At 41.7% G+C, this 25,807-nt stretch overlaps 1 protein-coding gene across 1 annotated transcript in view; it reads left to right on the top strand.

The window, feature by feature from the left end:
- Nucleotides 1–25,807, top strand: part of caln1 (calneuron 1) — a 443,115-nt gene that overhangs the window by 23,616 nt on the left and 393,692 nt on the right. The window contains exon 3 of the mRNA XM_063031141.1: nt 18,803–18,946. Coding sequence (XP_062887211.1) covers nt 18,803–18,946 — 144 coding nt within the window. The remainder of the gene's footprint in view (nt 1–18,802; nt 18,947–25,807) is intronic.

Genomic DNA, 25,807 nt, shown 5'->3' with positions numbered 1-25,807 from the left:
CATGCTGGAATTTGAGAGGGAGAAGCATAAGTCACATGTATCAGTATTGCAATGGAATAAAAGGAATTACAGAGGCAAGAGAGAGGAGCTTGCCCCGGTGGATCGGAGGAGGATATTGGTGAGGATGATGGCAGAAGGTTCTGGGGTAGATATGCTTCAAGGCGCAGGATAGATACTTCCCACAGAGGAGGAAGTTCTCAAATGGCAGGGGTAGGCAACTGTGGCTGACAAGGGAAGTTAGGACTGCATAAAAGCCAAGGGAAGGACATATAAGGTAGCAAAAGTGAGTAGGAGTTTGGATGATTGGGAAGCTTTTAAAATCCAACAAAAGACAACTAAAAAAGCTATAAGAAAGGAAAAGATGAAATATGAGGGCAAACTAGCCAATAACAATAAAGCAGGATACCAGAAGTTTTTTCATTTATATAGAGTAAAAAGGAGATGAGAGTTGATATTGGATCACTGGAAAATAATGCTGGTGAGGTAGTAATGGGGGACAAAGAAATGGCAGATGAACTTAATGGGTAGTTTGCATCAGTCTTCAATGTGGAAGACACCAGCAGTGTGCCAGAGGTCAGTGAGTGTCAGGGAGCTGGAGTCCATGCCATTGCTATTATAAAGGAGAATGTGCTAGGCAAGCTCAAAGGTCTTAAGGTGGATAAGTCACCTGGACCAGATGGACTACATCCCAGCGTCCTGAGAATGTTGCTGAAGAGATACCGGATGCTTTGGTCATGATCTTGCAGGAATCACTTGATTCTGGCTTGGCCAAGAGGACTGGAAGATTGTAAATGCCACTCCACTCTTTAAGAAGGGAGGAAAGAAAAAGAAAGGAAATTATAGGCCAATTAGTCTAACCTCAGTGATTGGGAAAATGTTGGAGTCCATTATTAACGATGAGGTTTTGGGGTACTTGGAGACTATGATAAAATAAGTCAAAGTCAGCATGGTTTCTGTAAAAGGAAATCTTGCCTGACAAATCTGTTAGAGTTCTTTGAGGAAGTAACAAGCGGGGTGGACAAAGGAGAGGTAGTAGATGTCATTTACTTATATTTTCAGAAGGCGTTTGATGAGGTGCCTCATATGAAGCTGCTTAACGAGATAAAATCCTATGGTGTTACAGGGAAGGCAGTGGCATAGATAGAGGAATGGCTGACAGGTAGGAGGAAGTGAGTGAGAATAAAGGGGGCCTTTTCTGGTTGGCTGCCAGTGACTAGTGATGTTCCTCATGGGTTAGTATTGGGACCACTACTTTTCACATTGTTTGTCAGTAATTTTGATAATGCAGTTGATAGCTTTGTGGCAAAGTTTGTGGATGATACAAAGGTATATGGAGGGATAGGTAGTTCTGAGGAAGCAATGCGATTGAAGCAGGATGAATGGGGAGAATGGCCAAAAAAGTGGTAAATGGAATACAGTGTTGGGAAATGTACAATAATGCATTTTGGTAAAAGAAACAATAGAGCAGACTATTATCTCAAAGGGGAGAAAGTTCAAACATCAGAGGTGCAGAGGGACTTAGGAGTCCTTGTGCAAGACTCCCAGAAGGTTAATTAATGGGTCCAGTCTGTGGTAAAGAAGGCAAATACAATGTTGGAATTTATTTCAAAGGGAATAGAATATAAAAGCAAGGAGAAATTGCTGAGCCTTTATAAGACACTAGTCAGGCTGCACTTGGAGTATTGTCAACAGTTTTGGGCCCTATATCTCAGAAAGGATGTGTTGTCATTGGAGAGAGTCCAGAGGAGGTTCACGAGGATGATTCCAGGAATGAAGGTGTTAACATATGAGGAGCGTTTGGCAGTTCTAGGCCTGTACTCACTGGACTTTAGAAGTATGCGGGGGGGGGGGTGCAGGGAATCTCATTGAAACCTACCAAATGTTGAAAGGACTAGATAGGGTGGATGTGGAGAGAATGTTCCCTATGGTGGGGGTGTCCAGATCTAGAGGGCACAGCCTCAAAATTGGGGGGCAACCTTTTAGAACAGAGGTAAGGAAGAATTTTTTAGCCAGGGAGTAGTGAATCTGTGGGATGTTCTACCACAGACTGTGGTGGAGGCTAGGTCTATGGGTGTATTTAAGGAAGAGGTTGATCCTTTCGTGATTGGTCAGGGCATCAAAGTATATGGCGAGAAGGCAGATGTATGAGGTTGAGTGGGATCCAGGATCAGCCATGATGGAATGGTGGAGCAGACTCGATGGGCTGAATGGCCTAATTCTGCTCCTATGTCATATGGTCTTATGGTTTTCCACTCTTGGGCCTCAACGCTTTAATCTAGCTTGTCACTCTCAATGGTGCAGCGTAATGGAGCTGGGCACGTGATGGTGTTCTGCTCTCGAGCTTTGTCGGAGCATGCACCCCCAGCGATTGACATACCTGCATTCTCAAGAGTCAGCTTTGCCAAATCCTTCAGGAGATCGTGAAATTGGTAGCTCGTTCAGATGGTTCATCTTAGCCCTTAACATCTGGACTTCCAGTGATGAGCTCTTTCAAGACAACCAACAACCAAACCTCCAGAGCCTTCCAGGACATAGAATTTGAGGGACTCAGCACCATGAAGTGATGAAATTTCTCTTCGTTATATCCTAAATAGCCTATCCCTTACTCTTGACGTCTGAGTCAAAGGAAACATCCTCCCTTGATCTTGCTTACCAAGCCCTTTTGATTATTCTGTACATTTCCATGAGATTTCCTCATAAACAGTACAGAGTACTGCCCTTTGACCCACTGAGTCCACACTGCCTATCAGACATCCATTTACACTGGGGGTTCCCTACCATTTTTATGCCATGGGCCCTATCATTAACCGAAAGGTCAGTTGTCCCCAGGTTAGGTACCCCCGATTGACACAGATCCTCCACTAAACTCATTTTATTCTCTCCACACTCCCACAAGTTCTGCGCAGATCTTAACATTCTTCTATACTGGGGGCAATTTTACAGTCCGCATCTTTGGAAGATGAGAGGTAACCGGTAACCATGTGGCCAGAGGGAAAACATGCAAGCTTTGCACAGGCAGCATCACAGATCAGAACTGAACCAGTCTCTGGAACAGTGAGGAAACAGCTCCATTAGCTGTGCCATTGTTGCACTAAAAACTCAGTGTTATTAAAGTTTCAATTGCTCTTCATGCAACAGATCAGAGTGTTTTAAGGTGGGAGTAATTCAGTAATATCTAAATTTTTATCCATTCATTGATTTTTTCCAGTAAACTATGACGGTGCAAAATGAGTGATGGCATCCTTGAAATCTCTGTCTTTAACTGTGCATCCGCAGCAATCCCAAAATTACTCTCCATCTCACATCATAATGATGGTGCTGACAATGTTGCTGGTTTTCTCATCATTTCAGCTTCTGAATATGGGTATTTATAATTAGTAGGCAGTCTATGAGTGTCTTAAGTCAATACAAGTGGGTGACAGAGTTTATAATCTTCGTCCTGTCTGCCTTTTGTTGGGGTAACTCTGATCTCGAGGGTAGTGGTTCCCAACCTGGGTTCCACAAGCCCCTCAGTTAATGGTAGGGGCTCAATCCATAAAAAAAGTTTGGAACCACTACTCTAGAGCCATCTTTTCACAATTGTCAATTAATGCATCAATCTCACCAGAGATTCTTCTTCAGTTGTTTCCAAAAGAAAATATTTTTTGACATATTAACGTCTTGGAAGTGATGACAGCAGAGGAGATACAAATATACAGGAATGACAGCTAGAGCAGCTTTTTTGCTTGAAAACCAGAATCAGGTTGATACACGTCATTTTATTGCAGCTATTCATATAGTATAGTGCAAAGACATTAAAATTATAAAATAGTGCAAAAAAGAATAAAGGGCTTGTGTTCATGGGTTCATGAACCATTTAGAAATCTGATGATGGAGGGGAAGAAGCTGTTCCTGAATCGTTGACCGCAGGTCATCAGGCTCCTGTACCTCCTCCATCATTACAGTAATGAGAGGTTATATCTGGCGTGGTGAGGGTCCTTAATGATGGATGAGGCCTTCTTGAGACACCACCTCTTGAAGATGGCCTTGTTAGTGGGCAGAGTTATGCCCATATAATAGAAATTGCTAAGTCTACAACCCAGAGTAGCACCTTGCAATCCTTTGCATTGGAGCCTCCTTATCAGGCTGTAATGCACCCAGTCAGACTTCCTCAAACTCACAAAGAAGCAGAGCTGCTGGCGTGCCTTCCTTGTGATTTCATCAATGTGTTGGGCTTAGGACTGCTACTTAGAGGTGTTAACACACAGGATCTTAAAGCTGCTCACCCTTTCCAGCACTGACCCTTCAACAGGGACTCACACATGTTCCATCTGAGACTTTTACCAGCAACGGTTCTCCCATCTGTGAATTTCTACATGGTGCTTGAGGTATGCTTAGCCACACAGTCATGAGTGTAGAGACAGGACATTACAACCTTGAAGCATGCTTGTGTGGATTGTCAGTGTGGAGACGCCCTCATCGGTCTGTACTGGCTGTCGTCTCCTGGTGCAGAAGTAGAGGTTACAGTGGCAGAAGGAGGTACTGAAGCCCGGTGATTAATATTGAGGGGATGATGGTGTTTATCACTACGCTGTAATTGGTAAACAAGCAGCCGGATGTAAGTTTTGCCATTGTCTAAGTTCTCCAACATTGAGTGGAGAGTGTCCACTGCGATTGTGTCCACTCTGGACCTGTTGCAGTGGTAGGCAAATTGCCATGGTTCCCGGTCTTTGCTCGTGCAGGAGTTAAATGAGAGTGCCACTGGCTGCTCGTCACTGAGGCAGCTCACTCTGCTCTTCTTGGGCACTGGCATGATTGCTCTGCTTTTGAAGCAGTTGGGGACCCATGACTGCATCAGTGACCATACCTTCGCTGTCCTCCCCACTGATACTGCAGTCCTTAGTCTCTGCCTATATGCTGGGAGTAGAAGTCCAGCCATGTTGGGCTTGCCAAAGTGCAGAAAAATAAAGGACGGTGAGAAATTTTGTACAAAAGCTCATCCTGTCATGAAGTGTGTAGCATTGCTGATGTAGAATATACTGTAAACATTCAAGCAAGATTCCTTCAAGCCATAATGAGAATCCATATTCGATAATTTATGTCAATAATTCAATAATTTTTGAAGATAAGTTAATAAAAGAACCCAATACAGGAGATGAGATGGTCCTCTGGGTTTTCTGCAAAGCCCATTTGTCTACCAACAGTTGAACCTGACTGGGGCATTTTTTTGGGAAATCCACTGATTTTTTTTGCTGCAGAATGAAACATTCCAGGATGCTTACACCTCCAGGTTTGATGCTAGAAGAAACCTGGCAACTTCAATCACACTCTGCTAATTTGCCCGTAGGTTCATGCTGCTTTCAAGGCAGCTCTACAAGTAGTCAGATTCAAATAAACTTTAATCTTCAAGCCATTCCTAAAACGATGATGACTTGATGAAATATCATGCTTGACTTTGAGATCTGTTTGCTGTGGACGGAGAAATACGTTCCCCATTTGGAAAAGGTCTGCGTTTGATGGTCCAGTAATTGATATCTTATCAAATGTTCCCTTGCTGGTACTTATGCAGCAATGAAAGAGACTGTAGACAGTAAAATTTATAAGAGTAACTTCCTTCTTGAGTCAAGGTAGGGACCTACTGCATCAGTGGTAGACTTGATAACATTTTAATGCCAGGACAAAAAGTACCAGTAATGAAATAAAAATTCAGAATCAGGTTTATTAGCACTGACATATGCTGTGAATGTCGTTTCTGTGGTGGCAATACATAAAAAATGAGATATCTAATATAAAATATAAATGGTAAAAAAAGGAGAACAAAATCGTGAGACAGTGTTCATAGACTCATTTACCATCCAGAAATCTGATGATGTAGGTGTAGAAACAGTTCCTAAAACGTTGGGTGTGTGTCCTCAGGTTTTTCTAGTACCTCCCTGATCATAGCGATGAGAAGAGGTGTCCTGGATGGTGAGGATCCTTAATGATGAAAGCTGCCTCCTTGAGGATGTCCTTGATGTGACATGTGACGTAAGACGTAAGCTATGTGGGGAGGCGAGTGCTCACGATGGAGCTGGCTGGGCCTGCAGCTTTTTCCAATCCTGTGCCTTGGAGCCTGCATACCAGATGGCGATGTATACTCTCCACGGTACATCTGTAGAAACTTACTGGAATCTTTGTGACATACCAAATCTCTTCAAACTCCTAGTGCAGTATAGCTGCTCGCATACCTTCTTCGTGATTGTCTCAGTCCGTTGGGCCCAAAATGGATCCTCTGAGATATTGAGCCCCTTGAACTTAAAGCTGCTCACCACTTCTGCAGCTGATCCATTGATGAGGACTGGTATGTAGTCTTTCGACTTCCCCATTATGAAGTCCATTATCAATTCCTTGGTCTTACTGCTGTTGAGTGCATTGTTAAGGCTGATTTATACTTGTGCATACTAGCTTACTCCGTAGCCTACGCAAGTGGGCTACGCCGTTGTGAGCATTTATACTTGTGCATTGGTGTGTCTGCAATTCACCGCCAAAACGCTAGTTGGCAGTGGGGTTCCTATGCCACTGTGTTGCGTTTCTTCGTGTTGAAACTCAACGCGAAGAAACTCGAACTTCAAACAATGGCGATTTTTCTGAATTTTCTGTGCTTGTCCGGCCACTGAGAGATGTGGACGAGGAAATGCATTTCAAATATTTTCAGATATCGGCAGGTAGATTTGATGATTTAGTTCATAGCCTCCAACCATTGATTTCGCATCAGTGTACGCACTGTATACTCAGAGACTGGCAATCACCATTTGAGTTTTAGCTTCAGATGGAAGTCAACAGGCTGTAGCAGCTAGCTACAAACTGACGTCAAGCACAGGGTCCTCCATAATTTTGCAGGTCTGTAAAGCTTTATGGAAAGCATTGTGGCCAGAGTTCCTTCCCTGCCCTTCAGTCGCCCAATGGGAAGCTATTGCAGCGTAGGAGGAAATGCGATGCTACCAAGCGGACCAATCACAGTTGTTTGGTCTGCGTCGCCGCGATGTGTTTTTACATTTTGGGAGAGGTGCGCGTTAGGCTACGGTGCAGGGTTCGATGTAGAATACAGTGTAGGGTACGAGGCTATGCCGTACCTACAGCGTACATTTGACACACAGGTATAAATCAGCCTTTAATGTTCTATCTCACTCCTGTATGTCTCCTAGTCACCATGTAAGATTCTCCAACAACAGTTGTGCAATCAGCATATTTACTGATGGCATTTTTGCTGTGCCTAACCACACAGTCATGAGTGTAGAGAGAGTAGAGCAGTGGGCTAAATGTGCTTCCATGAGGTGTACCTCATGTTGATTGTCAGTGAGGAGGCAGAGATTGCCAGAGCATACAGCAATTGGAGAATGAAATGCTAGTTTGTAAATATGACAGGCCGAGTTTTAGAATATGTTTACTCTGCTGAGATAAGTACCAAAATATTACGTTAAGTTTTGTATTTACTTGTTTTTATGATGATTTGGGGTTATTCTGAATAATACCTGACAGTGATCAATCTGCTACCAGAGAGTTTTAGAAAATCCAGAGTACCAAACTGGGGCAGAATCGTAGGCAGCATATTCATGATGATTTTAATTATGTGGACCTTTGTTTCAAGTGTCTGCATCTGAAGATGTATATTTCGTCTTGAAATAGCCAGTTCTCTGGAACTTATCATTTCCAGATTCTCATTGGCTACATTCTGTACATTTGGATGTGTGAAAGTTGCCCCAGTGCATGCAACAAGGTTTAAATAAATGTCCTAATTCATTTTAGGCTGCAAGGGATCACTAAAAGAGCAGGTGATTGAATTGGATGGATCTTCAGAGGCCTCCAAGTATTTGAATTATGAACATTTCGCTTGTGGATTTACACTTAACCTAAACAATTGCTGGCACACAAGCTTATTGCGGAAGTAAAATGACACATAAATCTTCAGCTTGGCACCCCCACCCACATTCTGCACCTGAGGTGTGCAATACACCATGTTTGTCAAAATTCTACACCTGGTTTAACCTTTGCTACATATAAATAAATGGCTTTGAGCATTTTCCAGGCAATCTTGTGGAAAATTAACTTATGGCAGACTGTAGTACATGGTGAATGAGAGTGATTTAGTCTTTTGACACCATTCTATGAAAAAAAAAGTTTCCTAGCTTCTCTCATATGAGGGCTGGCTCTGATTTTGAAATTTTCTGAGACTTCAGCATCAACTAAAAAACATCTGAGGATGAAAATGGACTTAAGAGGGCTGCTTTTGGATGCTGCAGGATTTCTGTAGATCAAAAATGGTATCCATTCCCTTGGTCAGCCATGTGGGTTACACCACTTGCTATATTGATGAAGCTGTCACACTGAATGTTTGTTGACAAGATGCATAATAGGTGGCTCATATGATGACATTCATTACTCTGCGATCCATCTCAACCCCGACCATTTCCCTTCACCAGAAATTTGATCTGCCACTTCAAAGTTCAAAGTAAATTTATTATCAAAATGCAGAAATATCACCATATATATCCCTGAGATTAATTTTCTTGCAGGCATTCTTAAATCCATAATAGAATCAATGAAAGACCGCACCAACTGCGCGTTCAACCAGCACACAAAAGACTGCAAATATAAAAATAAATAAATAAATAGATAAACAATTGTACTCAGTCTGTTTGACCTCCATGCTTTCCAATTTTGGTGGCTTCACCAGAGCAATAAGAAGTGCTCATTAATTGCTGGAACCATGGCCAGATTAAAGTTTGATTGGATTTCTTCATGCTTGAGTTTATGGATTGAAAGGTGCACCCATCTTCCCTTTTTCCCAATTTCGGCTTATCTGAGGTGCATGAAGACAAGTTGGCAAAGAGGCTTCATCTGCAGAGTTCTCAGCACAGTAACCTTTCACAAACATAACGGATGTCAGAAGGGGCATTCATGACCATGATAAATGTGATAAGTGGAATGTGAGGCTATCATTTTCACTTGCTATACCAATGCTAGTTTGTCTCTGGAAAGGATCACAGATTTGATTGGGTAGTTATCATTGAATCATACAACCTGGAAACTGGTGCTTCAGCCCATCTGGTCCATGCTGACTAATCTATCTAATCTAAATCCATTTGACCATATCCCCCTGAATCTATCTTTTCCATATATCTGTCCAAGTATTTTTAAATGTTATTAATATACTTGCCTCAACCACTTCCGCTGGCAGCTCATTCCACACACTTGCTACCCTCTGGGTGAAAAAGTTGCCCCTCAGGTTATTATTAAATCTTTTGCCCCTCATCTTAAAACATTGACCTCGAGTTCCTGATTCCCCAACTCCGTGAATGAAAGACTGTTGCTTTGACTACTACAACTATGCCCCTCATAATTCTATGCACCTCTATAAGATAACCCTTCACTTTCCTATTATTCAATTAAAAATAAAGTCTTGACCTGCTCAGGACTGCTGTGTACGTAGGGTGCTTAGCATTGTCAATGAACCCTCCCATCCACCTAAAAATCTCTTTGACCCCCTACCATCGGGCAGGAGGTACCGTAGCATTAGAACAAGAACTGTTAGGATGGGAAACAGCTTCTCCCCCTGGCTATAAGACTATGAACTCCCTGCCCCAACATATGAATTTCTTTATACGGTCTCATCACATATGATGGGCCTGTCACATTATACTGTTTACTTTTTAACTTTATCATGCATGCACCTTGTTAATTTATTTCTGGTAACATTACTTTGTGTTATGTGTACTGTGTTTTGCACCTTGGTCTGGAGGACCGTTGTTTCATTTGGCGGTATACTGCACGTGTGTACAGTTTCAGAGTATGTTTGCAGCATACAAGCCTGAAATCACATACTCCTGCAGGCAGCCACAAAACAAAGAAGCACCATGGAACCCATTAAAGAAAACATCAAACACTTAACGTGTGAAAAAGGAACAAATTGTGCAAGCAGCAAAAAGCGAGCAAATAACACACAGAATCTTAAACATTAAACTTCAGAGTACACGAAGTGGTGCAGGATCCAGAGCCACGGTTCAGTTTGGCGTTATGTCGATGACACAGGCCTCAACTGCAAAGCCGGTTCTGCGCCGAAGCGCCTTGATCAAATCACGCAAATAATTTTAAAAAAAGTAACAGGAAACACATGGATCATGAACCGCAGAGTCCTGCGAAAATGAGTCCGCATCTGCAGATGTTTTCAGTGCTAAGAACTTTAAATCTCAAACTGCAGAGTTCCACAAGGGATAGAGTCCCACAGCCACAAGCTGTGCCGAGGCGATTGAATCTGCACCTTCTGCAGTGAGAGGAAAGGCAGTCAAACGCAGGCAGACGGCGCTGAACGCCTGCTCCTTTTCCTCTCTCGTCCTCGTCGACTTCAGTCTTGCTTGCCGCTTTAATTGGTGAGGTGTAATTGAGCCGACCATTGGTTTGCCTTTTGCAATCAGGAAACAGTGGCTGTACAATCCTCTCTCAACCTTGCTGAACTGCCCAGGAGAAGCAAAAGCAGCAGGTTGCTCAGTCAGCCCAAATATACGTCCTCAAAATGGAAATTGCAGCTGCCATTGATCACAGTTCAGGAAAAGAAGCATATTTAAAACAAGACGAAATAGAAGTAGTTTCATAAGTGGCCTGCAGGATGAACTTGAACTCACTCCAACGTCCTTGTAAATCTGAACTATTTCCATTTGAATGACATCTTTCCTATAGCAGAGTGGCCAAAACTGAACACAATATTCCAAATGTAGCCTCACCATTGTCTTATACAACTACAGCATAACAAGCTAACTAGATACTCTGTACCCTGACTGATGAAGACCAGCGTGCCAAATACCTTCTTCACCACCCTGGCTACCTTTCAGGGAGCCATGTACTTGTACCCCTAGGTCCCTCTATTACACAACATTTCTCAGGGCCCTACCATTCACAGTGAAAGTCCTACACTGATTTTATGTAATAACTTCAACTTATCCAAATTAAACTCAATTTGCCATTCCTTGGCCCACTTACCCAGCTGATCAAGATCCCACTATTAATTCTGATAACCACCTTCGCTTTCAGCGACACCACCTAGTACAGTCACAACCAAATCATTGATAAAGATGAGAAGTGGCAATGGACCTAGTACTGACCCCTGGGGTACTCCATTAGTCATGGGCTTCCACTCTAGACAAACAACCTTCCCCAATTACCCTCTGCTTCTCACCTTAAGACCAATTGTGTATTCAATCAGCTAGCTCCCCCCTAGATTACATGAGACTCAATTTTCATAGCAGTATACTATGAGGGACTTTATCAAAGACTTACTGAAATCCACATAGACTTCATTGACCTTCGTGGTTACTACTTCAAAGCATTCAATCAACTTCATGAGACATTATCTTCCATGTACAAAGTCATGTTGACTGTCCATAATCAGTCTCGTCTTTACAAATTGAGTAAATATTTACCAGGTTATTGTGTAATTATTCCTGGAACCTAAAGTAAGAGTTTTGGAAGTGAATTGGCATTTCAGAATCTGAGTACGACCCGCAAACAGTACTATATAGCGCATTGCGAGTTACTGCTAGTGTAACTTTAGATCTACAAAATAGTCTTAGAGTTGTAAAGCATAGAAGCAGTATTTCAGCCCACTAGATCTGTGCCGACTGTCATACTAATCTCTACTACTCTTGCGTTCCTGCATTAATTCCATATCCATCTCTGCCTTACTCATTCAGGTACCTGTCCAGACATCTTTTAAACGTTCTGACATGTTGGTCCATAGCCTCCTCTTGCACCAAGATAAGGTCACCCTCAGGGTGGAGGAACAACACCTTATATTCCATCTGGGTAGCTGTGAACCTGATGGTATGAATAACAATTTCTGGTTCTGGTAAAAAAAAATATTCTCTCTCCTTCTCCCCATGACTTCTGTTCCCCACTCTGGTCTCTTACCTCTTCTCACCTGCCTATCACCCCCCCAGTCCCCTCCTCCTTCCCTTTCTCCTACTGTCCACTCTCCTACCAGATTCCTTCCTCTCCAGCCCTTTACCTTTCTCTCCCACCCAGCTTCACCTATCACCTTCTAATTATCCTTCTTCACCTTTCTTTCCAGTGCTGAAGAAGGCTCTCAGATCAAAATGTCGACTGTTGATTCATTTCCGTAGATGCTGCCTGACCTGCTGAGTTCCTTCAGCATTTTGTGTGTGTTGTTTTAAATGTAGTTGCTGTTCCTGATTCCACCATTTCCTCTGGTAGTTTATTCCAGAAAACTACTACTCTGCATGTGAAAACTTAATTCCTTTAAACCTCTCATCTTCACCCTATGCCCTCTCATTTTATTCTCTTCTCCCATAGTAAAGAACGGGTATCTACTCGAGCAATGTCTGTCACAATTTTGGCACATCATCTCTTGGCTTCCTTTGCCCCAAGGAAGACAGACTCTACCTATCAAGAAGCACTAGCTTGAAAATTCATCCCTGTGTAGTAACACTAAGTATGCTATAATGTTGTATTAGTGCATTGTACTTTGCTCATGGCATTCATTCCATGGAAGTCATTGAAATAAATTTTGAGCTAAAGGACAACAGCTGATGTTTTGCTTTAACACAGTTGACCTGGCATGAGTTTCAAGGCTCCATCTTAGACCAAAATACCATAACACATAGGAGCAGAATTAGGCCATTTTGCCATTGACTCTGCGCCATCATTTGATCATTTACACTAGGTGTCCACTTTATTAGGTATACTTGCTCGTTAATGCAAATATCTAATCAGCCAATCACGTGGCAGTGACTCAATGCCTAAAAGCATGCAGACATGGTCAAGAGGTTTAGTTGTTCAGACCAAATATCAGAATGGGGAAGAAATCTGACCTAAGTGATTTTAATCGTGGAATGATTGTTGGTGCCAGATGGGGTTGTTTGAGTATTTCAGAAACTGCTGGTTTCCTGGATTTTCACATACAACAGTCTCTAGCGTTTACAGAGAATGGGGTGAAAAGACCTTGCTAATAAGAGAGGTCAGAGGAGAATGGCTAGACTGGTTCAAGCTTCCAAGAAGGTGACAGTAACTAAAATTACCACACATTACGACACTGGTGTGCAGAAGGGCAAATCTGATTGCACAACGCTTCCAACCTTGAAGTGATTGGGCTACAGCAACATATACTGAGTGGCCACTTTATTAGGTACAGCAGGAACCCGGTACAGTGACCACAGAGCTTATTATCCCTCTCAATCCCATTCTCTTGCCTTCTCCCCATAACTTTTGATGCACTTGCTGATCAAGAACCTGTCAACCTCTGCTTTAAATACACCCAATGACTTGGCCTCCAGAACTGTCTGTGGCAGTGACTTCCACAGATTCACCACCCTTTGGCCAAAGAAATACTTTCTTACCTCTGTTCCAAAGGGATATCCTTGTACTCTGAGTCTGTGTCCTTTGGTCGGAGACCCTCCCAGAGGGTACAGAAGTGATAATAAAAATCTGTTATCACACAAGTACCAAACCTACCCACTCTGAGCGCATTTATATTTAAAAAGCGCTATTTAAATTGGGCTATTGGAAATTTGAGATCTGAGCTTTAAAGATTTTGGTTAGGCCAGGGTGCGGCATCCTGGAAACATGTTATAACTGGCTGTTCATAACTCCCAAGTTCAAATTTATTGTCGTAGGCATACATATTTGAGGCATAAATGCCACGAAAATTAGCCGCACAAACATAAATGAAAATAACTTGTACATTTCATTGTTGGTGTTTGATATCTGATCACCAAATGCAAAAAAAAAAGGAAGCTGGACGAGCAATGGTATGTTTGAACTAAACGTTCCTGTGGATATTGACCAGGGTTGTAAACAGTTCTTCCATATTGTAGAGAAGAAAAAAAGGCAGCATCCATCATTAATTACAGTCTTACCCAGGACATGCTCTCTTCTTAATACCACCATCAGAGAGAAGGTACAGGAGCTTCTCCCCCTCTGCCAGCAACTTTCTGAACAGACAATGAACCAACTTCACTATTTTTGCTCTCGTTTTGTGCTACTTCTGTTTGTACTTTATAGTATTTTTAATGTACTGTACTGCTGCCATGAAATAAATTTCATATGTCAGTGATATTAAATCTGATTCTGACGTTGAAGTTTATCAATGCAGAATTCAGATCACATAACGAAGCAAGCTGGATTGAACAGAAAAGGTTAAAACATTTAATAATTATTTCCTGAAAGTATCCACCAGAGAAAATACCAGTGACACGTCATGCATCATAGGATGATCTGAAATTAGCTTGCTTTCACTTGCATGGATGTCTTCAGAATCAATAAATCTTCAGGAACTGACTGTCAGAGATGCACTTATGAGGCAAGGGAGAAGATCTGTGAAGTTCTGTCAATATATCATGAGGGAGTCAGTGGAGCTGATAATGAGGTCTTGGTGCACAAGTGCTTGCACTGTTGATCATTGAACACTGTGATCACTCTGTTCGAATTGAAACCTTTCTTGGGTGCTTCCAGCAGATGAATTATTTCTGAAGGATTGCGTTCTCAAACTGCTTTTCCTTGTGTTTCAAGTTCTTTGTTCCCCTGTAACTGTTGACACATCTGAGTTTTTCTTTTGATGTGGCAGATACTGGAACCCTTAATGGAGAGCAGATTATGAGGGTTTATGTTGTGGTGTAATTCTTGACACTATATTTCAAGCTATTTATTGTGCATTAAGATTTTTTTCCCTGTTGATTATGATAAAATGCTGAAATTGAGAGAAGTCCCTTTGGTGATTCTAAATGGTGGTTATCTTTACTGATTGGATATTGTCTTGGTTGGGAGAGGTTGCATACATCATGTCAGACTTGTCTTGGCCCTGGTCACCTGAACTGTCCAACATTTTGCATGCAACCTCTCCCAACCAATCCAACACTGAGCTCTCTCACTAGTTTGGCAGATAGTTAATTATTAGCCCATCTCCAAGTTACAATAAGCTCAAATGATCAAAATGAAATGGAAACATAATTATTTTTTAAAATCCCATGTCTTTTTTCTACACCATTGTTCACAGTGATGTCCAAAACACATCTTCATGCTCTGGACCTTCTCAGTGACGTCATGGTGATGGGTCACAATAGTTAGTTGGATATTACAAGGGGATTGCAGATAACTCTGCAATGATTTGATCATGCTACTAAATGGAAGGCACTTTCCTTTGTTTTGTTGCATTGATCCAGTAATTCAATATCTAGTGGAAGATTGAGAACAGTTACAAAATAATGGACAAATCCACTTGGGTTATGCAAGAAATTGAAGGCTGAATTGGAAATTGCACTGTGCTCAGCTCTGCTTGGCTATTGAAAACAAGGCAGGCTAAGAACTGAGTTCTTGGGGAAAGTTGCAAATGGTTTAAAAATGTAGTTTTCAGAGCAGGAATGTAATAGATTTAAGGCAATTAAGCAAACATTCCCAGTAGTTTACTGGAGTCATCCGGATAAGAGCAGCTATCCAGACAACAAAGAGCAGGAGATACAAGACATGTGGTTTAGGTATGGGGTCTGCTGGACTTTTTGTGGCATTTTGAAATCCTGCAACAATCTGGTGAGTTTATAAAGTACAAGTTATTTACACAGTGTTCATAGATGCAGTGAAGAGTTGCAGACTGGTCTGATGCAAGTTACCTGAATGAAGGGTAAAGTTTAGATACTTTGGAAAGCTCTGACTGTGAGATCACAATGCTTTCTATATCCCATTCATTGTTCCAGCTTCCATTGTTCATACTAGGATTCATACATGTTAGTAAATTATAAATTCAACATAAAGAAAGTGCTCTCTTTCTCCTCTTCAAGTTAAATAAGAACCCCATCTGTCATAAGAGGATAAACTTGACTTAAGCTGTGGTTTGGCATACCGGAGTCTGCTGTATGACAGGGTCAAGGATAGAGAGTTGGCTCAGGACCACAAACAAAAGTCCTGCAGAATTTTTTTTTGTTGGTTACCCTCTTGAGTCAGGAGTTCTCTGAGAACCAGGTAATCCAGCTCCATCTACTGGAGGGATTCCCAACCCTTGTTAAGCCATAGACCCTTACCATTAACTGAGGCGAGGGGCCAGTGGATCCTAGGTTGGGAACCCCTGATCAGCTGAAGCTACATTATAGAGTTTCCAGTAGTTGGGAAATGTGTATAGAATAAAAGGTGGACTCCACTTGTCACATGCAATTTCTCCAACCTGGTCTATTGCATTTGGATGTGGTCTCCTCAATATAAGTGAGATCAATCATAGTGAGATCAATTGTCTGCAATGATGACCTTGAGGTTCCAGTTGCAGATAACTTCAACTGCTCTTCCCATCCCAACACTGACATGTCTGTCTTCAACTTTCTCCATGGCTATTGTGATGCCAAATGCAAACTAGAAGAGCTGCTCTTATTCTGTTTGGGTCATTTACAACCACTGATGTTGAGTTGAATTTTCCAGTTTCAAGTAACCTGCACCTGTTGAGTTCTATCCCTACTCCCACCGCTCCACCAGGTTCTCTTTCCTTTTGATCACCTTTTGAGTTAATTTTCCCTCCTCTTCCTGGTTCCATTTATCTATTATTCCCATCCTCACCTGCTTCCACCCATCAGGAACCAGCTGCTGTCCTAACACCTCCCCCCACACCACCACCCCGCCGCACACATACCAATATAATGGCCTTCTTTCCTCCTTCCCCTTGACATAGGGTTTCCATCAGAAACACTGACACATTCCTTTTGCTCCCGCAGATGCTGCTTGACCTGCTGAGTTCTTCCATCAGTTTTTTTTTTTGCTTCACGTTGCCCAAAACACCAAAAATATTCCATCCCAAAAACTGGTGGGTGGTAATGCAGCATTCAGTCAAATTCAGCCTGCGTGTACAATATTTCCTTGTGAAGGAGCATGTTAGTTAAGGTCGATGCTTTGTCTTCTGGATATTGCCAGGCAACACACGGTTTACAGCATCAAACAGTTGATGGAAACTACAATTGTAAGCTGGCTGATTTTTCTCCTCTTTAGCCCTGAGACTAATCTCAGTGTTTTCACTGAGATCACACGAGCAGACATTGCTGCTGGGGCTTACAGATGCTGCCTTTGTTTGTGTAGCTATTGCCTGCATACGTCATTTCAAAATTCAAGATTGTTCATTGTCATTCTCCAGTGCACAAGTGCAAAGGAGAATGAAGTGATTGTTACTCCAGATCCAATGCAGCATGAAAAAACACAATGAGCATAAAAACACAATCAATATAAATATAATAGCAATCCTATAAAACACACTTTACAAGTAACTGTAAAATGGCAGTGCATGGGGGGATAGGCTGTGGAGACAAGTGTCTGATGCAGATGTTGGGGTGGTTTAATGAGTGGCGGTTAATGTGCTGTCTAATTTGTAATGACCAGTGTGTGCAAAAATCTTTGGCTGTTCAATTTTTTTGCCCAGTGACAACAACACGTGTGCGAAGAATAATTTCTTCAATAAGAACAGTATAAATAAGCCAGTTCTGAAATCTACAGGCAATTCATCGCAAACTCCATGTCGTCAGCGCCGTTCGCATCAGAAACCAGAAAAGGAAATGTGGTTGTGCACAATTGTAAAAATATACTTAACATACCAACGAGGTACAGGTGACAACATTTTGTGTGCAGTGTAAGTTCCTTTGTGTGCTAGTAGCAAAAGATGTGGGACATTGGTGGGGGTGTTGATTAGCTTGACAGCTTGGGCGATGTAAATGTTCTTGATTGTCGTGGTCCTAGAGTAAATGCTGCGTCGCCTCTTCCCTGATGGGAGTGGGCCAGACAGTCCATAAGCAGGCTGGGTGGGATCCTTCGTGATCTTGCTGGCTGTTTCCCACCATCCATCTGTTTATATAATCTTGATGGTGGGAAGCCTGGTGCTGGTGACTTTTTGGTTGGCTTTACTGATAGGGATGAAGACATAGGGGTTGTACTATTTTTCAGTTTATTTTGTTTTTGTCAGGACTGACACCAATTTTATTTAACGAAGCCATAAGTTATTTTAATGGGGGCTTCATAGGAAAATATTGTTTGTTCTGTGTGGCAATGAAGTTGTAAAGCTGTCTGCTGAAGCCTGTTTATGATTTTGCTGTTAAAGTGCACTTTCCATATTCTGTTGGATCAGCACAATGGTAAACAGAACCTGGGGTTGTTTTAGCATTGATATGCATTCAGGGGATGTGCATGTGCTGCCAATGTGGGTATTTACTGTCTCTCATATTTTCTCCTGAACTAAAGGGACGGTTAAGAGTCAACTACATTGGTGGGTCTGGGATCACATTCAGACTAAACTAAGTAAGGATGACAGGTTACCTTCCTGAAGAACTAAATGAACTAGATGTAATTTACTGCACCCAGTTGTTTCACGGAGTCTAACAGGCTTATTTAATTAAGTTCTGTTTATTTAATTAATTTCCCCAGCTGCACAGTGGGATTTGAACAGATTTCTGGACTAGAGGTCCAGCATTCTATCTGTCAGTGCAGTAACTTACTCCCGATGGTAACATACTCTGCCAAGTACTTCTCCGCGTAGTGAATAATCTGGTCATGAGCTCACTGCTGTTTCTGGTGTTTTTTGTAAGCTTCCATGTTTTCCACATTACATTCAGTGCTTTTTGTACGTACTTGGTAGCTCTAATGCAGGAGTTCCCGACCTTCTTTATGCCATAGACCAATATAATTAAGCAAGAGCCTGTGGACCCCAGGGTGTCCACGAGACTTGAGGCAGCCTGTGGATATTGAAGAACTATGATAAATGTAAGTTTGCTCTTCATTTTGTTAGTCTGGAGCTTATATTTTTCTTTGCGTACTCCAACAGAAATAAGAGAAGCTTTTCGAGTTTTGGATCGCGACGGCAATGGGTTCATTTCAAAGCAAGAGCTGGGCATGGCCATGAGATCCCTGGGCTATATGCCCAGTGAGGTGGAACTTGCAATCATCATGCAGAGGCTGGATATGGATGGTAAGAGCATACTTACACAATGCTTTTCTGTATGTGAGTGTACAACTGTGAGTTTGTATTTGTGAGGGATAGAGTAAAAGATTCCTCTGATTTTTAAAACATTTCAATACTGAATTAGTTAATTGCATCTTACTGAAAAATTAAAGGACAGTTTTCTCCATTATTACAATGGAAAAACTGGAATTGTTCTCCTCAGAGCAGAAAATAAGAAAAGTGTTTCAAATCATGAAGAATTTCAGTGGAATGCAGTTTTCAATCCCCTGCACAGATTTAAAATTTCAGATGGCTGTGAAAGATTCAGGGGCAACGTTCATCTTTTTAAAATACTGTTTGGTTCAGATTCAGAAGGTACATCCTGACGGATTAGAAACATAGAAAATAGGTGCAGGAGTAGGCCATTTGGCCCTTCGAGCCTGCCCTGCCATTCAGTATGATCATGGCTGATCATCCAACTCAGAACCCTGTACCTGCCTTCTCTCCATACCCCCTGATCCCTTTAGCCACAAGGGCCATATCTAACTCCCTGTTAAATATAGCCAATGAACTGGCCTGAACTGTTTCCTGTGGCAGAGAATTCCATAGATTCACCACTCTCTGTGTGAAGAAGTTTTTCCTCATCTCGGTCCTAAAAGGCTTCCCCTTTATCCTCAAACTGTGACCTCTCGTTCTGGACTTCCCCAACATCGGGAACAATCTTCCTATATCTAGCCTGTCCAATCCCTTTAGAATTTTATACGTTTCAATAAGATCCCCCCTCAATCTTCTGAATTCCAGAGAGTATATGCCTAGTTGATCCATGGGTAGGGGGATTGATGGGTATGGATTCACCAGTGGGCTTCCAATGGAATTCTATTCAAGTGAAGGATTGCAGGGAAGTTGGGGAAGAAAGTCCAGAATAGCGATGCTTCTTGAAGGTGGCATGCATTGCAGCCACTGGGGAAGAGGTACAAGTGCCCGAAGGCCCAAAGTCATTGTTTTAGAAACGGCTTCTTCCCCTCTGCAATCAGGTTTCTGAACAGCCCATGAACACACGACTACTACCTCACTATTCCTCATTTGCTTTACTTATTTATTTCTTGTAACATAACAAATTTTAGATCTTGCACTGTACTGCTGTTACAAAACAACAAATTTCACCTCATAGGTCAGTGACAATAAACCCCTTCCAGATTCTGATAACTTTCATGATTCTGTGCAAACTTGAATATTTTATATCTTTGCATTAGTCCATTCCTCTATAGTCCTTGCATTAGTTACTTCTTATGCTGTGTGATGGTTACAGCTGGTTTTGTGACAGTGCTCTGACATTAAAAGGAATTTATGGCAGTTTGGTCTACAAGGGTTTTCATTTGGAAACTTGTGAAGATGTGGAGGAAGATCATGAGGGGTTCAACAGCCATGCGCAGAGAGGAGCATAGATGGCTAACTGCATGAAGAGTTGAATGCACAGACATTGCCAGTTACATGGACATTGCTCACTGTCACACGTAGCTTTGAAGTGGGTGGCCGAGAGGATGCAGGCTCATTGTCCCTGAGGTGCCTGTTACTGTGCCATACCTCAATGAAATAAATAAGTAAATCATCTGTAACACTGAGTGACCATTGTACTTAATCTCCTGATTGTGTCTGCCCTGGTTTAATACCACAAGGTTCACAACAGTACTAAAGTAATGCTTGAGTAATTTCTGGGTATTCTGTCCTTCTGGTGATGAGGAGATTGCAGTATACAGTATCAACACCGAGGGTCTTACCGATGACCGCTCTTCACTAAGTGCTGCAGCTTTCGCTCTGATGCAATGGATACAGGAGAGAGAGGTAGAGATGGTCACCAGATGAGGGGTAGGCATGCCTGTGTCCTCAGAGGATGTCCACCAGTATCCAGGGCAAAATGCCAGGGGACAAATTGCCTCAGAAGCCCAGTGAAATAGTAACACACGTACAGTGTGCTGGAAGAACTCAGAAGGTCGGACTGCATCTATGGAGAGAAATAAGCAGTTGACATTTCGGGCTGAGACACCTTTAAGTGATATAGTAACATTTATTGTAGTTGGTAAAGGAAGCAGAAGTGACACAATATTGGGGGAAATACAATGCTGACACGAAATAACCCACAGACTAAAACCCATCCTTAGGGCCAATACAGTGTCATTATATTAAAGAGTCTAATTAAGGGATTTTCTTTGAAGCCAGAAATAAATTTATGCAAGTGTTCTACAACTTTTGATAATGAATTATTTATTGCCAATGGTACCTAATTCTTGGTTGCATTTTATTTCATTACCTGAATTTGCCTAAACAAATGATTTGGCTTTGAGATTTATTGCAGGATGGACACCTCCTGAGCAAAGTGTTAAAGGCTTGTTAATCAGAATTCATTTTGGAATACTATGTTGACCCAGATGATAACAAAAAAGGGATTTATTTTAGGAAGGATCCTTGTTAAAGAAATAACTTGGCCAAATTTCCATTTGATTGCATTATCCACATGAAATAGGATACGAGAATAGGATGTGAAGGAAATGGAGACTGAGATTTCAAATATTTATCATTTTGTGTATTAAAGTAATTTGTTATATTACAAAAATCTGACAAATATGGGATAAATAATTTGATACAGTGCCCTGCTGCTGTATGTGTAACTGCTTTGTCATAATTATTTATGTTCCTTGCGGGCAAATTTATTTGATCCCAGTATTTGAAGAATATAGCGTTGCAAAAAAAGTAATATACTGAGAAATATAATTGTGTTATATACCCGTAATTATATGTACAGGTGCAACTCGTGTAGAATGTGGAGTGCAGTTGGCTGGGTTTCGAGTTGATGAGATTGTACATACAGCAAATTTGCTGATTCTGCATCTGACTCTTCTGATTTTTTATGTACTTCTGTATAAAAATACAAGCACCTAATTGGTGTACTGACTTGATTCAGACTGTATGGTTATGACCTCTTTGATATTTTCTACTTTTCATGTCAGGAATATGCTGTCTATTAAGTCCCTCCAGAAGAGAAAGGCCATTAAAATCAGTGGGAAGTGAGGTCTGGTCTTTCAGAGAATGATTACTCAAAGCTCTTTTCTTTGATTGCTACAAAGGGAATGCAGGGAATGTGAATTACAGAGGCAGTCTGCTCATGCCCATTCTTGTCTATTCAGAGTAGTTGGGAATGCCTGGGGACGACTGCCTGCACAGGCTGTACATCACTGCATAACAGTGATCAAGATGCATTATGTGCTGGAAAATGAATTGCAGTTCACCTGAACTATTGTGCAAATGTATTGAACAATTCACTGTGATTGTTCAAATATCTTTATTGGTTTCTTCATGAAGCAAGGCAACAAAAGAGGGCTATAATTCCTCCATGTTTCAAAAATACCAGAATACCGAACAACATTGAGGGTCCAATGTTGCCATATGATAAATTGCATAACTAGGAGATTTTAACCATTAATATGCTGTTTTTTTAACCAATATAAACTTTATTCATAAAGTGGTACAGCATTTAAAAAAATTTTTAAAAATATTTTTTTTAAAATGCTGTTTTTTTAAACCAATATAAACTTTATTCATAAAGTGGTACACTTCTTCCATATTTGAGGGCTTCTTCACTCAATCTGGCCCAACTCTGTCCATTAGTGGAAGGACTCGATACTGAGGGTCCTCCTCCATTGAGCCCTTGCTATGACTACGCTGACTATCAGTGCATTCTTCACCATTTATTCCTGCACCCAGGAATGTGCCAATTGCCAGCATTCCTCTGTGGATGTCATGATGTGCGAGCAGACCAAGGTTGGCTAACCCTAATGGTTTATTCCCTAGGACATTAATCCCACTGCCTCATGATATTTCTTTTGGTAGCCTTTTAGCTCATGGTGATCTAACAATACACATTGCAGGGATGAATGGAAACTTAGTAGTCTAGGGAGCTAACATGATCATTAATGAGTAAGATAGTGGCTCTTTGAAGAGCCCAGCAAATGCCCAGATGGATCACTATGCAACCCAACTGCTTCCCCCAATTCTCCCATCATAGCCACAAACACAAAACACAAGGAAGATATTCAGTGCTGAAAAGTATTATCTTCCTCTTCCAATCTAATAATTATCTCCGTTGCCTTCCGTGGTTGAGTGCTGTAGATTTCAGATTCTCCCTGTCCATGTGCTGCTGGAAGCTGCTAAGAAAGCCTCAGATCTGTGCTATTTGTAAAAAAAAATTGACAGTAGCCCACTTTATGAATATTCAGCAATGAGAAAACTCTTGCTACCTCATGCTTTGTATTTGCCACATTTACTGGTTGGCATGGAAACAAAACAGATTGTTGGCACATTTACAAAGGTCACTAGTTGACAAAGTGTACCACAGTCTACCTCTTTGATGTTCTGAGTAAACAGTGGAGAGGAATAAAGAAGCTTTATAAAGCAAAGTATTAAAATGGAGCATCATATTTGCATAGCTTACCATGGCAACTTTTAACAAACCAAAAGGCTTTGGTCATTTTCTAAGCATGAGAAAGTCTTCAGATGCTGTAAGTCCAGATAGCAATGCACACAAAATGCTGAAGGAACTCAGCAGGTCAGGCCGCATCTACAGAAATGAATAAACAGTCAGTGTTTCCAGCCGAGACCCTTCTTCAGGCCATTTCCTTACAGGTTCAGGTAATGGGTGACACCACATGCACCTGCTTTATCTCTTTCACCTGTTGGGTTCTAGCAGACGTCTTTGGATGGACTTCTGTCCCAAAGAGTCTCATCCTTTGCCACAATCATCCAACAGGGAAAAAAACATAACAAAGAGTAAATGATATATTTCAGTCCCAGCCATTTGCTTTCCCATTCCAAAGCATTCCCTTAGATATCTATCAGCACTGTCAGTCTTTGCTAATTTGCTTAACACCTTGAACCTCAGCACAAAATCAAAAACATAATGATTAATTGGCTTTGAAAAACAAATATTCACTGCTTCTACAGTTTGTGGGCAAAGCAATTTGTGATGAAGAAATAATCATATTAAATTGTTAAGTTTCTGTGGCCAGAGCACTTTTAAAATACAGAATGAAAATAAAGATTTTTTCGTTTCCACGCAGAAGCCTTTCAGCCATCTACTCTAACAAAGCCTACAGAGTTTTGTTTTTTTTATACGCCAGGTTAAAATCCTCTTTTATTCAAATGTCTCAAAACAAAACTTTGGTAACTATGGTCCGCAAGCAGTCATCTATAGGGCTCGGCAAAGCTTTAAAGAGTCACAGTTGTTGAAGGGCAGTGGATATTTGTGTACAATGCTTTGTTGAGGTACGTGCCTCCCTTTGTGTTGAAAAGTTGGGTTGTATAGAACATAGATGCCAAATAGACCAATGGCATTCCATTGCTAATGCTGCACTTGAATGCTGTCTATGAAATATCTTCGCACATAACTTCTAGCAGGTATTTATAAAACAACCAGAGCTATAAGACCAAGGTGCTGCTCACCTGTACAGTCCCAACCACTGTTACTGCTCCCTTTTTCTGGAAGAGGTTCACTGGAGACTGGCCAGTCCTGTTTTGAAGATCTTGGTCACTTCAATATGCCAGAAGGCAGAGTCAAGCATAATTGTATTAGATTAGATTAGATTATGAGGACATGCAGTCCTCTTTTATTGTCATTTAGTAATGCATGCATTAAGAAATGATACAATGTTCCTCCAGTGTGATATCACAGAAACACAAGACAGACCAAGACTGAAAAACTGACAAAAACCACATAATTATAACATATAGTTACAGCAGTGCAAGCAATACCGTAATTTGATAGAAGAACAGACCATGGGCACGGTAAAAAAAGGTCTCAAAGTCTCTCGAAAGTCCCAACATCTCATGCAGACAGTAGAAGGAAGAAAACTCTCCCTGCCATGAGCTTCCAGTGCCGCAAACTTGCCAATGCAGCATCCTGGAAGCACCCGACCACAGTCCGACTCTCAGTCTGTCCGAAAACTTCGAGCCTCGACCAGCCCTCCGACATTGAGCACCGAGCACCATCTCTGCTGAGCGCTTCTACCCGGCCCCGGCTGCCAGCAACAGGCAAAGCCGAGGATTTGGGGCCTTCCCCTCCGGAGATTCTCGATTGCACAGTAGCAGCGGCAGCGAACCAGGCATTTCAGAAACATAGAAACATAGAAAATAGGTGCAGGAGTAGGCCATTCGGCCCTTCGAGCCTGCACTGCCATTCAGTATGATCATGGCTGATCATCCAACTCAGAAGTTTCTCCAGATGTTCCTCCGTGCTTCTCACGTCTGTCTCCATCAAATCAGAATTGTGCACGGCATCCTACTTACAAATACAATATCATTTCCCCGGAGAGTCATCTTCTCCTCCCTCCCCTAGCTGAACAGCTTTGGAGAAAATATCTAAAGACCAATCTTACTTGAGTGCATGCCTGTTCACATCATTGCAATCTTTCTGCAGAATCTTTATGTAGAGGGGAATGAAGAAGCAGGCATATCTTATTCAGCTCCACTGATGAGGATGAAGCGCCATAAATTAGCTGGATAACCCTGTGCTGAGCTGGTAGAGCTGGAGGTGCCATTCTTTGCATGTGACATTGAAGATCTGCTCTTCAACACGAACATAAAGGCTACTTGGGGAAAAATAGATTGTGTCGATTGAGGGAAGCTTGCTCCAACTTCCCGGTCAATATTTACCTCTCACTCATAGAACACACATTCATTGGGCACTTTGTTAAGTAAACCTGATCATTAGTGTAGCTCTCTAATTAGCAAATCATGTCATAGCAACTCAATGCATAAAAGTATGCAGCCATGTTCAAGTGGTTCAGCTGTTGTTCGGACCAAACGTCAGACTGGGGAAGAAATGTGATCTGTGACTTT

This window comes from Mobula hypostoma, chromosome 23 (assembly GCF_963921235.1).
Source record: "Mobula hypostoma chromosome 23, sMobHyp1.1, whole genome shotgun sequence".
Lineage (NCBI taxonomy): Eukaryota > Metazoa > Chordata > Chondrichthyes > Myliobatiformes > Myliobatidae > Mobula > Mobula hypostoma.
Note: the sequence above shows the minus strand (reverse complement) of the source record. Positions and strands in the feature narration are given on the sequence as shown.